This window comes from Cavia porcellus, unplaced genomic scaffold (assembly GCF_034190915.1).
Source record: "Cavia porcellus strain 051 isolate PalLab524CR breed Dunkin Hartley unplaced genomic scaffold, mCavPor4.1 scaffold_16, whole genome shotgun sequence".
Classification (NCBI taxonomy): Eukaryota; Metazoa; Chordata; class Mammalia; order Rodentia; family Caviidae; genus Cavia; species Cavia porcellus.
The window spans coordinates 52,220,496-52,237,612 of NW_026947499.1; the positions used below are offsets into that span (position 1 = coordinate 52,220,496).

Consider the following 17,117-nt stretch of genomic DNA (forward strand, 5'->3'; position numbering starts at 1 on the left):
GGGCTTATGAGGGATTCATGGGAACTATGGAGAAAGGGAGAGTTAGCCGAGCCCTCTTGGCATGTCACTTTTGCAGAGAAAATCAGCGTGGTAGTATTTGTACTGTGAACTCCCGTGTAAGTCTCAGCCTTCCCCTCCCTCGCTCGCCGATGGTTTCTCCCGTCCGCGGCGCAGCCTCAGGTTCCGCGCTCCGAGTCACAAAGCGCGGGTCACGTGGGCAGGCCGGTGCGCTTTGTGGCATCAGTGACCCCGCCTCCCGGCCCGCCTATCCGCGCACGCCTAGCTCCGCCTCGCGCGCGCCGCCCGTGCAGTCCCTGCCTAGAGACCCCGGAGTGGGGCAGTCGCCCGGAGCCAGGCCGCATCCACCATAGTGCCTGGCTTGGAGGTGTCGCCGACGCTGGGTGAGGGCCGGAGAGCGGCAGGGGGGCAAATCAAAAAGGGAGCCAGCGAAGCCTTCGCCCCCCGCCTGGCCGTTTCCGGGCTTCCTGTCGCGGTTTGGGCCGAAAGGCGACGGGAGCGAAAGGCGAAAGGAGCGCGGAAGATCCGGCGAGAGGAAACGTCGGGGAGCCTCGGCGGTGTCCCCGGGGTCCGCCACAGCCCCCCCGGCTGCTGGCCGGGGCCCGGGGTGGTGAGGAAGTGCTTCGCGGCCTAGTTGAGGCCCGGCCCGGCTTTGTGTCCGAGCGGCGGCGGCGGCGGGGGGGGAGGCGGAGCCGGCGCCGGCGGCCTGCGGGAAGGAAGGCCTCTCCTCCGCCGACCGCGCGGCCTCGGCCTAGGCCGCGGGGCCGCTGTCGCCTCCGGGGACAAGGCGACCGGGTGTGTGTGTGGTGGGGGCCTGGGCCTGGGGACGCCGACGCCGGTCTTCCGGAAGCCGGAAGGAGGCAAGAGGCCGCTCGTGGACTCCTAGGCCCTCTCCCCTCAAGCTCCTCCCGGGGCCTGGGTCACCCCAATCCACGGAGAGAGAGACCAGCCGGGAGGTGCGGCCGCGCTATGGACCCCTGACCCCGCGGGGTCACTCGGACTCTAACGTGTGGACTGACCGCTACAGACTGCACCGCCTGCCCCCCGTCTCCTGCCGGCCCTTAGCATGAGCGAGGGGGCCCCAGCCGGGTGACATTGTGCCCGTTGGTGGATTCTCGATTTCCCCTTTTCCCCGCACTGGCCCTCCTCTTCCCACATGAAGCGATTCTGAGTCTTGGGGTAGTTCTGCATTATTGTTCTTACGAACCCCTGCTTGTGGTTGGGGGGTATTTAATCTGAGGCCTTAGAGGTCCTTCGGTGTCTTTGCGTGTTTTGTGTGTGTACATATTTTGCTCTTAAGTTTATAAATATACATATATTGAGAGTGTCCACGTCTCCTCGCTGAACCTTAGGCATCCTTTGGCACAATGTCCTGTGTGCATTATAAATTTTCCTCTAAACGCAACTATGATACGGTCACCTTTGACGGGCTCCACATCTCCCTCTGCGACTTAAAGAAGCAGATTATGGGGAGAGAGAAGCTGAAAGCTGCCGACAGCGACCTGCAGATCACCAACGCGCAAACTAAAGAAGGTAAGAGTCGGGCTGGCTCCAGATGTTTGATAGGTGGAAATGATGGTAGTTAAGAGACCTGATTGGGAACTAACCGTCACTATTCTTTTTAATACGTGAGGTACAACTTTCATTGATAGCCAAGAATTGCTGTCGACCTTGGAGTTTACCTGGTTTGATTTCTGTATATTTTGATCATCTATCGATAGGCTAATCCGAAAATCGAAGTCTGATTATTCTCGGTATTTCTCTAAAATGAGGGATAAGCAAGAAAACGAAGGTTGTTACCCATGTCCTTTGGATGCTTCCCTTGTGTTTTCTAACTTACTTTTTGTCTGAAGGAAAGGAGCATCAATACAAGGTTTCTTACCTGTGAAAACGTCAAGTCAGTTTCTCTTTTTTGTAACCTAACAGTGTTTGGGAGTTGACTAGCAAAGTTGTATGTCTTCTTTCCCACCCTCCTCTTTATTTGAAATTGCCGGTATTGAGAAGAGATCCTTACATATTTTTGAGCATATAATGTCGGAATTGTTTTGGAATTTAAAATGTTGTAATATAATTGCTTTTGTGTTGTGTGTAAATTCCGGAATTACTAATACAGTAATTTAGTAGCTGAACTTTGTGTTCATCGTATTAGTCTTAAAATTTAGCAATTCAGTAAAGTGCAAAAGTACTGATTTTTTAAAAAAATAAATATTATAGTACTGAAAAATGGTGGGCTTCTACCATGGGTACAAATCGAACATTATTAGAATCCTTGATTCTGTCCCCATTTTAAAAGTACACTTTGGGGTTTGAATAGTAGATAACTGTAAATGCAGCCAGGAATTAATTTATTTATTTATTTATTTATTTTATTTATTTATTTTTTTTGACTGAGCTCGTTTTGGTTTCTTTTTCCGGGGTATAGTAGTGCTGATGTGTAGTAGTTTTCGAATCAGTCTTCTGAGGTGTATTGAAGAAATAGACCAAAGTGCTAATTGGGTAATTTTTGATGCCTGTAATGTCCAGTAGGAGTTCTGTGTGTTTCTAAGAAACCAGGATCCTCTAGCCTGTTTGATAGATAATCTTTTCATGTAGATTAGTTTTTACATTTATAATGCAGACATGAGTATGAATGTATTAGGCTGAGAAACAGTAATACTGTCGTATCGTGGACTCAAAAATACTCAAGGAAAAACTTTACTCATATATACAAAAGAATATTAGTGTCCTTTTTAAAAAAATATCAGTTGTAATTACCTGTATTGTCCTTCTGTTTAGAGGAAAAATTGTTAGTTAGGAAGACCTGAGAAATAGCTTTTTAAATCCATCAAAAGTAGCCTTAGGTCCTGTAATCACAGCGCACAAAACATTTCTCAAATCGGTCTGTTTTCTTTATTTTTTTGACTTTGCTTGGGGAGGGTGATGTTGTTTGAGACAGGGTCTTTGTAGTTCAGGCTGGTCTTGAACTCTGTGTAGCCCAGGCTGGCCTCAAATTCACAGTGATCTGGGGGCTGGGGATTTAGCTCAGTGGCATAAGCGCCTGCCTTGCAAGCAGGCAGTCGTGAGTTGGATCCCTGGTACAAAAAAAAACCCGAAAAAGACAAAAAAATAAAAATAAAAATTGACAGTGATCCTCTTGCCTCTGCCTACGAAGTGCTGGGATTATAGGTGTATGCCACCGCGCCCAGCTAATCTTGTTTGCTTTACATACCAGCATGTCTTTTGAAATGAAATGATGGACTGGTTGTGTTAAGAGTTATTTTAAGCGTAAAATTCTTTCATGTTTAGAAAGCTATTGTAATCCTGGCACTTAAGTGATAAATTAGAATGTCTGTTTGAATGCTAGGTTGCCCTTTTTAGTGCTGTTTAGCATACTACTGTGCTGTATTTAGCATATTAAGAGCTATTACAATTCCAGAAACATATTTGCAGATTGCTTTTTAAAATTTTTTTAATTTTAAAAGCAAAATAGAAATGATACAGAATTTCAAAAAATAGATAATTAACATTAGTTAATATATTGCATATTGTTATCTTAGTTGTTCAGATTATAAGATTCAGGCATAAAATGATAAAACAATGAAGGCACAAACTTATTATTGATGAATTTACAGAGATTAGTATTATGGCTATCTTGTATAAATATATATATATATATATTAGTATTTCTTTTCCTTTTGAGCACTTTCTTTCCATATCATTTTCACAATATTTTACATTTTGGATCTTATTACTCTTGGAATATTTTAAACACTAGGGAGACAATTATTTACATACGTGAGTTTGATTTATTTCATTTATGAGTATGGTCTCAAGTTGTATCCATTTACCTATAAAACCTCGTTTATCCTTATTTATAGCTTAATAATACTCCATTGTATAAAAATACCACAGAATATACATTATTCTCAGCTGCACATGGGACATCTCTAAAGTAGACCATATATTAATTCATAGAACATACTTAAGTAAATGCAGAAGGATTGAAGCTATCCCATGCAGCTCAGTGTGGTGGTGCACGCCTATAATCCCAACACTGCGGAGGCTGAGGCAGGAGAATCGTTACAAGTTCAAGACCAGCCTGGGCTTACAAAGTGAGTTCAAGGCCAGCCTGAACTGCATAGGGAGTCCCTGTCTCCAAAAAAATTATCCCATGCATATTATATGACCATAGTGCACTGCAGTTGGAAATTCATGGCAAAAAAAAAAAAGACAGCCTACATAAACTCATGGAAATTAAATAATGCCCTCCTGAAAAACCAGTGGATTACAGAAGAAATTAAAGAACAGATGAAACAATATCCACAATCAAATGAAAATGCAGATACAACATACGGGAACCTGTGGGGTGCAATGAAAGTGGTCCAAAAAGGGAAATACATAGCAATGAATTGTCATAGCAGGAAAATAGAACAAGCACAAATAACCTTTCAGATTTTTGATACTGTTTTGGTTCTAAAATTAACTTTTTAATTCATTTAATTCAACTTCTCTGCTCTAGACTTTTCTGACTTAGAGCTTGCTTGGAATTTGGAGTTATCATGAGCTATCCAAGATAATGACAGTCTAAAATCTAGGAAATTGCATCACTCTAATTGGATATGTATGAAATACAGCCACGTACTTGAAATATGCTGAAAGAATCTTTGCCTGAACAATTTAATTTGTAATAGGGGATAGTAATAACATGACTAAAAATAACAAAGTGATACATGTACATGCAAAGCTTAAAATTTCTACACATGTAATAAACAAGATAATCAGGTCAAGAGTCAGCCATTCTGTGCTAAATAATGTAATAGAAGCAAACTTAATAACATTAAAAGTGAACCTTAATGTCTAGTTGTGAGATTAAGAGTGATGGGTCTCTTAAGTGAGTTTTGGATCTCTAGTAAGGGATTTTTTTTTGTTTCATTGCATTTTTGGAAGTTTTGTACATTCCTTCCATAGCAAATCTTTTATGATGGCTAGGGTCCAATTTCTTTAATTTTATTCTTATGGAAGTATTGTAAACTCTGTAGACCGTTCAGTGAGGAGAAAAATAGCATCTATTTATCCTCACCTTTGATCTTAAGTGACATTGCAAGACTGTCCTTACAGTGTTCTCACAGTCCCTTTCTATTTGTCACTTCCTAATACAGGCAATCATTTCTACATGGACTAAGTAGAAACCTTTTTATAGTTACCGCATTTCTGTTCTTGTTCTCTTTATCTTCTTCATATGGATGACAACATCATCTTTTTCTAACAAATTGTTGCCATGATTTCCTCTTGTATTTAGAAACAAAATATATCAGTATATGATCTGTACTTGGGTCTCCCTTGGTAGTTCAGGGTGACTTTGAACTCTAGGTAATCCTCCTGCCTCGACTGTCTGAGTGCTAGGATTACAGGCAATCCTGCCTCAGCCTCCGAGTGCTGGAATGATAGGCATATGCCACCACACCTGGCTGATCAGTACTTTTCTGCCTGTATTTTGTATCATTCTTTTTTGCAGCTTTGCAGTTCTTTTTGTCTGTTTTGCACATGTGCTTTGTCTTTTAAGTCACAAATGTAGTTTCCTAAGAGGAAACAACTTTCTTTTTCTTTTTCTTTGGGCCAATATTCTATAGAAATTGAATCTGCCATTCATTATTAGAAAGTATTTCTCCTTATTCATAATATATCTTAATTTATTGTTTAGTCTGTCATCTCCAGTAACAAGCACCGTGAAGACAGGGATTATAAAATTCAACTTATGTTTAGGGGCCACAGGAAAATTTTTTTTTTGTCTGTTTGAGAAAGGTTCTTGTTGTGCAGTTCAGGCTGGCCTTGGGCTCACTTCGTAGCCCAGGCTGGTCTCAAACTAATAGCTTTTTTCATAAATTTCCTTCTTCATTGTGTTTTTGTTCTGTGGGATGTTTCTGAAACAGGGTCTCAGTATATATTCTGTACTGGCCTCAAACTCACTAGGTAATCCATGCTGACCTTCAGCTGGCAACAGACCTCCTGCCTCAGCCTTTTGAGTGCTAGAATCACAAGCATGTGCCATCCTACCCAGCTTTGTAATTTTTTTTTTTTTCCTAAATAAACTGCAGAATAGTTAACCTTACTGAGACTTGGAATTCTACAAGTAGAAGTGATAGAACCAAAAACCTGGTTGTGCTATTTGCTATTATTGAAGCGTAACCCCTTATGGCTTTGCACATTTGCACTAATGATGCTTGTAATGTAGATACAAGGAACAAATAGTATAGAGCTCTTTTATGTCTTGTGTTTATTCCTCTTAAAACTTATATTTGGTGAACTGAGTTCTCATTCTTGGGTATTTACCCAAATCCCCCTATAGAATTTTGACTATTTATCTCTTTTACTTCCAGAATATACTGATGATAATGCTCTAATTCCTAAGAATTCATCTGTAATTGTTAGAAGAGTTCCTATAGGAGGTGTTAAATCTACAAGCAAGACATATGTTATGTAAGTATTTATAAAGTCTAATATACTTCTCAAAAAACAGCTTTTTAAAATTTAAAAAAGTACATATTTTTATCTTTCAATCCTCAAAACTATGAAGATGGAGTGATACTGTCCCTGTGTTAAATTGACTCAGGCTGTAGTTAGAAGTAAACAATTAAGAAAAATTTTTGTTCTATATGAACTATTTTCTTTACCACAAAAATGTATATGTTGAGCTGAGCTGAGCTGGTGGCACATGCCTATAATCCCAGCTACTTGGGAGCCTGAAGTTAAAGGATCATAAATTTGAGGCCAGGCTAGACAGTACAGCAAGACCATGTATATACCTGTACGCTCCGAAAAAACCAAATATGTTGTAGGGTTCAGTCTTACATGTTTTGAAAGCATCAGGTTATTCAGTAACAACAACATATGGTCCTTACCAGTAAGAGGCTTTGGTTGGGAGGCCGGAGAATATATAGGATTTATGAGCATAACTCTGAAATCAGGTTTAATGTTATCTAAGGTGTCTTGTGTCTCACATTTCTTTAAACAGGTGTATGTCTTCATAACTGCAGATTGAAAAGATTTGAGGGGAGAATGATTGTTACATTTTTGCTGGTGTGTGCTGTGTAGTTAAGCCTGCAATGATTAGTGTCTATGCTAAACATGTAGATTTTTCTTGTCATTCTAAGCAACGCAGTATAACCATAGCATTTATATTGTATGTTAGGTATTATAAGTGATCAAGAGATAATTTAAAGTATAAGGAAGATTGCACTAAGTTTTATGGAAATACGTGCTATTTTATCCACAAGACTTGGGGGCATTAAGAGTCTTGGGTGTTTCTGAGGTGTAAGGGTAAAGGTCCTGGATCCAGTTCCTCAATACCTAGGGAACAACTGTTCTCCAACCCACAGACAGTTTTAAGAATTAATGATGCTTCTTGTATGTCCATTATTGGAATAAGAACACATTAATCCTAGGACTAGTCTAGTACTTATATTCACTAAAGAAATACAATTAAAGCTTTTATATGCTTAACTTTTTCTGTCTTCTTGCAATTTTAATAGTGATAGCAAAACTAAAATATGTGATTAGCACAGCAACTTGGGCTATTTAAGGGTGATGATTTCCACCGAGAAATTGAGTATCTTTCTTTGTTCAAAATTTTGGTAAAATCTTGGGATCAATGAAAAATTCTGGAATTTACCAGTCCTAAAAAATGGAGTGTATTTGTGGAATTGAGATAAAATACTCATTTTGTGGAGCTTTATCTCATGTAGGCAAGTATGCTAAGATTTTTCTTACCAGTTTGTGGTAAAGTTACATTTCATGTGTTAATATTTGGAGATCTTTTATGTAATATCTTCTGAACAGTATCAACGTTAATAATTTTTTTGTTGTACTTAACAAGGGAGCTTATTTATAAGTGCTTTTAGTTTTGTTTTGTTTTTTGTAATGCTAATAATGTGAGGATTGAATTCAGGGCCTTCACACAGAGGTTTATTCCCAGCCGTTTTTGAAACAAGGTCTCTCTAAATTATAGCTGGGTATGAACTTATGATCCTCCTTCCTCTGACTCCAAGAGTGCTGGGTCTAGAGGTATGCACCACCACAAGTAGTGTGCTTTTATCTTGAGAATTAATGCCCACATTGAAATACTTTACCATGTGTTTTGTTAAAAATATCAAAGGTTTTGGATTTTTTTTTTTTTATACTAAGATTCTGGGCACAAGAATTCTTTTTTTTTGAGACAGGATCTCTCTGTGCAGTTCAAGCTGGCCTTGAGCTCACTTTGTAGCCTAGGCTGGTCTCGAACTCTCAACAATCCTCCTGCCTCAGCCCCCCAAGTGCTGGGATTACAGGCGTGAGCCACCACGCCCAGCTAAGAATTCTTTAAAGAACCTGACAAAATAAAAATTACACACTAACTCACAATACCTCGAGTTTCATTTGTAATAAAATTCATCTCATAAAATGTCTGAGTTCATGAAAACTTTGATTTTTTTTTTTCTTTTTAACTTAAGGACTTCCAAATCATACAAAAACCTAAAAATTTCTTTTAGATGTTATCTACATTTCTGTATTGTCAAGATATCATAAACTTGAAACTGAAGCTGTACTTAACGTCTTCTGTCCCCTTTTCTGTGTTGTAAAGAAATTCCTTTTTTTGGGTTGATTCGTATATTCTAAACATCAGATTGCCTGGTTTTAAATAACCATTTAATTCATTCTTTTAATTTATATACTCAGTTTTTATGTTGTATTTTCCTGCTGGTTTGCATTTTTACTCAGTCCTTGAGTGTTGTTTTAAAACATTTAAAAATGAAAGTAATTATTAACCAGATTTGAAAATTAACTTTTGGAGTGCAGCATTTTCTCTGAGATCCACACCACAAATGTTAATAGCATTGATCTTGATTTTTTAAAACCTGATGTGGAAGTGCATATCTGAATCAGTTAAAAAAACATAATTTTTCAGTAATTTTTCAATATATTACGAATAAGCCACAGTTTCTAAACATAATAAAATCCTCATACAGCCTTTCAGAAAATATTTGTTATAAGTGGCAAGATGTACCTGTTCTAGAATGCCATAGTACAGAATGGACATTTTTTAGTCCCAGATGTATCTTAAATTATTCAAAGATAGTAAAGATTAAAGTGTTTTGTCTATTACTTCAAAAATGGACTGTATTTAAATCTTGGGTACCAAAGGAAGACCGTGTTCCTAATAATGTGATTGGAGATAGTAAGTTTTATTACCATAAAGATTCATAAATAGCTAATGTAAGTTTTTGTCTTTTTATTTTTTAGAAGTCGAACTGAACCAGTGATGGGAACTACGAAAGCAGTATGTAAAAACACAATCTCACACTTTTTTCTACACATTGCTTTTACCTTTTTAATGTTGCAGTGAAGTAAATCATTTTAGAACTTAATATCCAACTGATCATAGCACATACTGTAAATAAAATGTATTTTGATGACAGCTCAGTTAAACGGAATATATATGGCATAATTTGCACACTCACTTTGTAGAAATGGGTAATTTGTGCCCATAACACTGTTTCATATTAAATATGGTAGCATTCTTCCTGTAGGACACTGTGTTGTACAGTAATGTATGATCCTTTTTAGATCGTGTAGGTATTACACAAATGAACATGATAACATGTTCTACATCTGTCTGTCTATAGTTTAGTATTTTGTATGTATGTACAGGCTGTTGTGTGCTTTTTGTTTCTTGCAATAAAAAAATGTTTGAACTGTATATTTTGCCATTTCCACGTTGTATAACTTAGTTTTTGTTAGTTTTTTTTTTCCCCTGCCTCACGATAGCTTTCAAAAATACGTTAGCAACATGCAAAGCTTACATTAAAGTTTGATGCTTTCTCTTAAGTTCACATATATCATGGAAAAAAAGCTTTCCAGAGGCCACTGATACAGTTTTATTAGTCTTGCAATATTTCCCATTTTGAACTCCTCCTATTCTTTATTTACAAGTATACTATAAAGTGAAAACTCAAATTGCCCCAACCCGCAAGAGGTCAACCCGCATATGTCAATGATCTTGATAATTTTATACCATTGGGCGTATTATTTTCAAAATTTAATGCGTGATCTTACACTTCTTTCTAGTCTGTTTAAATGCCCAAATTAAAATATTTCCCCCTTTTTTATAAGATGATGAAATACTACATTCATTGTAGGGTATTACAAGCTATAGCTTATCAAAGGTAACTCCCTCTAACCAGGGTAACATATTTCTTATAACCACAAATTGACCTGAAGTGTGACACTATGTTAACTGAGTTCTTAAGTGAAAAATACTCAGTATTCCTAAATTATAGGATGAAATATCTGGGTTCAGGATACAGTTCGATCTTAATTGGGTTCTGTAAACTTGATGGTTCTCTAACATTTTACTGCTCAAGCTTGATATTGTACACAATGCAAGATGTCTGAAATCTCCATTTAGAAATCAAGGGTATTGCTTGCTATTTCATTTCATACTTTTTTAAATGTTAGTGATCTTTGTGTATGAGCCATTTCACTAACCTTGGATCATCAATTCTTAAACATGGTAACAGAGCTTTGAACTTGTTTTCTAAAATATATGGCATTTAGTTCTCATGGAACTAAATACAGTGATTCAAAGATCAACATTCTAGTGTTTGGGGGTTTTTTTCCCCTCTTTTTGGATATATGGGATTTTTTTTTAAAGCATAATGCTGTAAAAAACCTGTCTGAGTTTCTGTTTTGCTGATGATTGGTTTAAAGCTGAGTTTTATGTATCCAAATGCTAGCACAAAAAGATTGACTATCCTGGTGACTGTTAGTAGTAAATGTAACACATTTTGTATAAAGTACATTTTTTATATAGTATTTAACGAATTCAGATGAAGTTTTATTTCTTGAAAATAATTCCTTTTTGTTTATTAGCATGTGTATAAACACAAATCACATGTTCATAAATAAAGTTAACATTCTTTTAGCCTTGTGTGTTCCCTGGCATGTCTGTATTACATTTATAAGCAATTGATTTCAAGCTTATTTAGGTTTCTCCTTTCTTTTTCTTTTTTCTTTTTTTTTTTTTTTTTTTTAATGCTTTTAGAGTGGCTTTAATTTTTAGGGTAGAATTATCTGAAATGGAGATGTTAAGTAACTCATCCCCATTGTTATTTGCTTGGGGTACATTTGCTGATATTTAAGATGAAAGGATATATTCATCCAATGTAATTAGTGTCTGTCTTAGAAGACTTTAAAAAAATTGTGTAGAATGTACACAGTCACAAAAACAAAGGCACTGAACTAAAAATTTTTTAATTCTGATTATGTATGTATATTTTTGATAATTTATGCCAGCTCTTATCCTGGCTGGCTGTTTCTATATTCCCCAGTCATTGTATTTAGTCATCTTTCTGTGTTGGTACTCCAAATCTAGATATTTTCTTGCTAAGCATGAAAATTATACTTTGTGGATTATTTAATTTTAGTAAAGTATAATTGATATAAGAAAATATAAGGTCCTTGCTTCTGGAAGGATGACCCCCTAAATAGATGTAGGGAGACAGGTTAGTTTTAATGATTTTTTACAAGTTACCTCAATTTTGGAAGATATTTTTTAATGTGATAGTTTTTTTAACATTAGTACCTTACCTGATAATCTTACCAAGAGTCGGTATTTTTACTGACATTTTTGTGTCTATAAATTCCTGAATGTTCTTAAACCACTGGTTGTCAGCATTTTTTACTCATTTCTTAATATCTTACAATATGTAGAAAATAAAATTGGATGCCTTTTTAAAATTTGTGATAAATTTGCAGATTATTTTTAGGTGCTGTAATGGTCATTTGGTGGGAGAAACCTGATGGAGATGTGATTGCATATTTGAAATCACTTTCAACTCAATAAATATACAGTATAATTAATGACGAAAGCTTTAAAAAGAAAGATCAAGAAAGTCCAGCATTAAAAACAAAACGAAAGTTATTTTAAGTGTTAGAGGAGTGGGAAGATTTTTTTAAAACATTAGTTTTCTAAGAAAACCACCAATATTCTCATTTTGGGTAATGGACTATTTTTAAAGGTTATTCATTTGTTTCATTAATTAGAAACTGTATAGATGGAGATTGGGTGGCAGCAATTTACTTGGTCTTTGTTACTTAAATTCCAATAACTCAGTTGATATAAAGTGTACTATGGTCCTTTTAAAAATAGATGAAGTAGGTGGAATTTTATTCTGGATAAATAGAGTGTGTGTATGTTTTTATGGCTCTTTTACTTCTTTAAGATTAGTTCCCAAAAGAAAAATTACTTTAACGCTCAGCAAGAATGAAAACCCATTGGTGGATTATGTGGCTATACGTAAGGAATGTGAAATTAGTGTATTTTGAATTATTTAACACATCCCCTCAAACATGGAACAAAGAACCTTTTGTCTAGATAAACATCACAGTAATAATATCTATCAAGCTAACATTTAAAGTCATAAAATATTTGTAAGATATATCTTAAATGTAGCCATTATTTTTATACTTAAATTTATGGAGTCGCTTCTGTGGTGAGCATTGGTTAAGTTCAAGTTGAAAATAGTTACATTTTGTTTAGGGTCTGAAGTTGTGTTTTTAATTAATACTCTTTAAAAAATACCCAATGAGGACTTCTTCTTTGACCCAGACATCTTTTTACCTTCTCTCCATTTTAAAGAATGATTCTGACCGGTAATTCTTGAGAAGCTTATAAAAATGTTGAATAAGCAGCACTGTTACTAAAATAGAAAGCTGTAGGGAAGTCATGTATTCAAGATTACAGTATTTGCTCAAGATATATTTGTATGTGTGTAATATGCAAATACATTACCTTTATAACTAGTCATTTTAGAAGATGAGAATTTTTAAATGTTACATTTTTTTAAAAAGCCCTCTTATGTTTTGCATATGTTTCTCCAAATAGTAGAATCCATTCATCATCCGTGACAGCTCTGTTTACCCTGGATGCCTTTGGTTTTCTTTTTCTTTTTTCTTTTTTTCTCTCCCGAAAGATCATTGCTCTGACAAAGCTGTGATTTCTTTGGCCAGAAATTATTGTTAACTCTTTGTATGAGAAAATAAAACTTAAAACTGAGCAATGCAGTACATGATCATAAAAGAAAAAAGTAACAATTATGTGAGAGCTGTTATTTATTAAATGAATTATCTGAACTATTAAAGAGATAATGTGTTTTTACAATGTTGTATGATGACATAGGCAAGGTACTGATTTTTTTACTCTACCAGTGCACATTGTCTTGAGCATTATAAAATTTAAGAGACCATTGAGAGACAAGGGACTCTAATGTATTTAGGCACAACGCTGAACAGATTGCCTGTGTAATATATTTTAGGGTACCCTGTCCTTTATTTTTTTTCTTGTGATTAATCCTTTCAATGAATAACCCTTAAAATCTGCAGTGAAATGATACAGAAAAAAAAGTAGATCAAGCTGCAATTACCAGCCTTAAAACAAAATAGTCTTTAGAAAACTAAGAACATGCCCAGTATTTTTGAACATTAAGTGACATTAGGGGCTAAATGATCACTTTCAGATGTTTTCAGTGTGGAACTTGAATGTGTGTTTAATTTTTTGTGAACAGATTGATGACTCTTCTGCATCTATTACTCTGGCCCAGCTTACAAAGGTATATATACATATATTCTTGAAAATATAATTTTTTTGTAACATTTTATGTGGAACATTTTTTTAAATGGGTTGGGGGAGGATATATTCTACAAAACCATTGTATATTACTATCCTGTAAAGAGTAGTTTCTGTTTTGAGAAGATAGGGGAGTACTTTGTCAGTCTCAGCATAATGTTGGAGTATTGTTCATCTTCAAGACAGAAGAAACACATGAAGCTATACTTAATCTATTTTCCCCCTCATACATTTTAATTATACATTGGAAACAAAGTTCTGGAGGAATTCCCTGGTTTTGGCTATAAATTATGTGGACTTTAAGCAGCCAAAACAGAAGATTTCCTTTTACATGGACAATCTGATTGATTGATTGATTATTTGAGTCAATCCCATGAAGATCTTTATTTTAACTGTTACAGTTGTTTCTTTATGCTATAGGCTATCTGCTTTAGAAAAAATTTTAAACAACCTAATTTGTTTGAACACAGACTACATGAATTATGTAAGTGTATAAAACTGTTTATAGGAATATACCAATGTGTATGTTTGACAGAGGGGCAAATTGTTACCTCCTGAAATCATTGTATATGTCATGTTTTATAAGATTGCTTGCATTTTCTGCTCAATGCTGTGTATCTTTTGTTTGGGAAAGCATTAGATGAATTTTTTAAAAAAAAACAATTTAGTTTACAGATTGTGCCTGGGGGACAAAAAGAGTAGGTTGTCTTTTGAGGACCAAGAAAGAGGTTGTCCGTTTTCCCAAAAATCCTTTTTTCCCTACCTTCAGAAATGTGAAATCAAATTAGGCAACTAAGATAAAATGAAGAGTTTTATTGTCCCTATCTTGTCCCTGGCTTTGTTATAGATTGTGTCCTTTTCCTTAGGACATATCCCCCTAAAATGTCCTACTAACAAATAATTGCCTTTTAAGCTCCTTTCCTAGGAAACTAAACATTAAACTTGATGATTCTAGATGAGTGGACTAAAACCATTTTATTTTATAATTTCTCAATGCGAAATGGCTTAGCCTAGAGTTAATATCATTAGTTTGTAGTATACTGGTTTTACTCTTGTGTACTGTAAGGCCCACTTTGGAGTTTTGGTCTATTACTACAATTGTTTCTTTGTGGGGAGGAGTTGGGAAGTTTTAGAGGTTTGGGGGATTTTTTTTTAAATCTGTAATACAATGTTTGGGTTCAAACAAATTAGTTGTTAAACATCTGTAATCCAGTTTTCTGTAAATGTTACTATTGTTCTAAGCTCTGTTAATGTTAAGCATTCTTTGTATATAAAATTACAATAAAATGTTAAAACTGTTTGCTTGTTTTGTGGATGAATGTAAAGTTACAAAACCCAATGAGTGGCTGATGTGAGTGCTAGATGTTTGAAGATTCAAGTAATTAGAAATCACTCCCTTAGACCCTGCTTATATCTACATTATTGTATATAGTACTTTAAAGTTCATGAAATTTATCTGGAGAGTTGAATTAAAGTTACAAATGCCTAAAATGTACATCTTTTGTACTTTGAAACTGACACCAGGACCTGAAGAGCCTTCTGACTTTTCTAATAGTTACATAATATGTTTGTTCTTGCTCCCTCACCCCTACCTCCAATTAGTAAGTATAAAATTATACTAGTCTCAATACTCTGACACTTGAAATATTTTCGAGGTTTAAGAACGTCAAGTGTTTCTCTTAGTCTTTGACTTTATAGAACAATAATATGCAAATCTTAGTAGAAGGTACAAACAGGGTCTAAGGTTTGAGTACCCCAGGAAGACTTCTTTTTCAACCTCCCAGACACCTATTCATCATATAATCTAAGGAATTTCCAGTGCCGCCTCCAGGTTATACATGTAAATAGCTATTTTATGCAAGGTTAGTCTAGATACTGCTCTTTACAGGATGAGTGGTGTTGTCTTTGGCTGCGTGGTCTTAAATGTGTTTCTAATGTGTGTGTCAAATAATTACCTGTTAAACAGACTGCCAATCTGGCTGAAGCCAATGCTTCCGAAGAAGATAAAATTAAAGCAATGATGTCACAGTCTGGCCATGAATACGACCCAATTAAGTAAGTTTAGAAATATTTTATATAACAGAAACTTTTGGGGAGATTTCCCCTGCCCTCCAATCAAAAGCTTTATTATTTAGAAATCTGTGTGTACATGTAATTTTTTTCCTTTTCAGTTACATGAAGAAACCTCTAGGACCACCACCTCCATCTTACACATGTTTCCGTTGTGGTAAACCTGGCCATTATATTAAGAATTGCCCAACAAATGGGGTAAGTCCAAACTAGAAACTGTGACACATATACTTTCCATAGAATTATTGCTTAGCTGTCCTTTTTCATTGGTAAAATTTGATTTGTCTATTAGAATGGCCAGTGAGCATCATCTCTGGAGCTAGATTTACCAGGCTTCCAATGTTGGTTTTGCCATTGAGTGAGTTTAGGCAAATTACTTAATTTCTCTAAGCATGTTTTCTTTAATGAAGTTAGTAGGATTCACGTGACATGATAGTTGTATTAAATGATCAATTATGTAAAACATTGTAAAAAAGTTAGTAAACACTATTATATTAACAGATATTAAAAATGACTGCTTTTTTCATCTCTCCCCTCCTTTCTCCCTCCAAATAGGATAAAAACTTTGAATCTGGGCCTAGAATTAAAAAGAGCACTGGAATTCCCAGAAGTTTTATGATGGAAGTAAAAGATCCTAATATGAAAGGTGCAATGCTTACCAACACTGGAAAATATGCAATACCAACTATAGATGCGTAAGTGTGCAAGTTAGATAACAGATAGTCCCTGGGTATAGTGCTTTAATCTTGGGCTTGTTACTTGTCTACTTCATTTTGTTGGGAACTTTTGTATCTCAAGATTATTAGTTTCCACCTGTTGCATTTCTTTAAGATTGAAAGGCTGCAGTCTGCTCCATTTAAAGCAAATTTCAAATGGATTTGGGAATTTTTGTCATCAGTGAGTGCCACTTCCCTTGTAGTCTTCTAATTTTTTTTTCTTTTTCTGTCATTCCCTGCTTTCTTCCTCATTCACATACATGCTTCCACATTTATACTATTTATATATACTATTTAAATTTCTTAAATGAACAAAATGGATATACTTACTTTGAGAAATAAGGTTAAAAGTTCTTTAAGATAATAAGGCAAATCTGAGTTCCAAGCATAAATGAAATACTGAGGAATCTTAAATAAATTTGGATATACCATAAGATTAAGATTCTAAAGCAAAGTTTATAAACTGTTAGTTCAGACCATCTTGTAACTTTGTAAAACACCTTCATGCTTATTTTTAGTGTTTTCAGATTTTATTTCATGAGCCAGTTTTTAGTGAAAGGAACAGATATGAAAATGCAGTGTTACAGTTCAGCTAGTTAACATTACATTTTATCTGCTCTTAACAGTTATGTTTAATTACCTTTTGACTGCCTTCAACAGTTGGGAACACGTAA

At 35.7% G+C, this 17,117-nt stretch overlaps 1 protein-coding gene across 4 annotated transcripts in view; it reads left to right on the top strand.

The window, feature by feature from the left end:
* The first annotated feature begins 266 nt into the window (after nt 1-266).
* Rbbp6 (RB binding protein 6, ubiquitin ligase) overlaps nt 267-17,117 on the top strand; it is a 32,009-nt gene continuing 15,158 nt past the window's right edge. For all 4 annotated transcript variants that reach the window (XM_063226678.1, XM_063226680.1, XM_023560877.2 and 1 more), the window contains exons 1-7: nt 267-1,551; nt 6,375-6,474; nt 9,274-9,310; nt 13,596-13,640; nt 15,624-15,712; nt 15,829-15,925; nt 16,283-16,422. In XM_063226678.1, the coding sequence (XP_063082748.1) occupies nt 1,386-1,551; nt 6,375-6,474; nt 9,274-9,310; nt 13,596-13,640; nt 15,624-15,712; nt 15,829-15,925; nt 16,283-16,422 (674 nt within the window). In that variant the 5' untranslated portion in view covers nt 267-1,385. The remainder of the gene's footprint in view (nt 1,552-6,374; nt 6,475-9,273; nt 9,311-13,595; nt 13,641-15,623; nt 15,713-15,828; nt 15,926-16,282; nt 16,423-17,117) is intronic.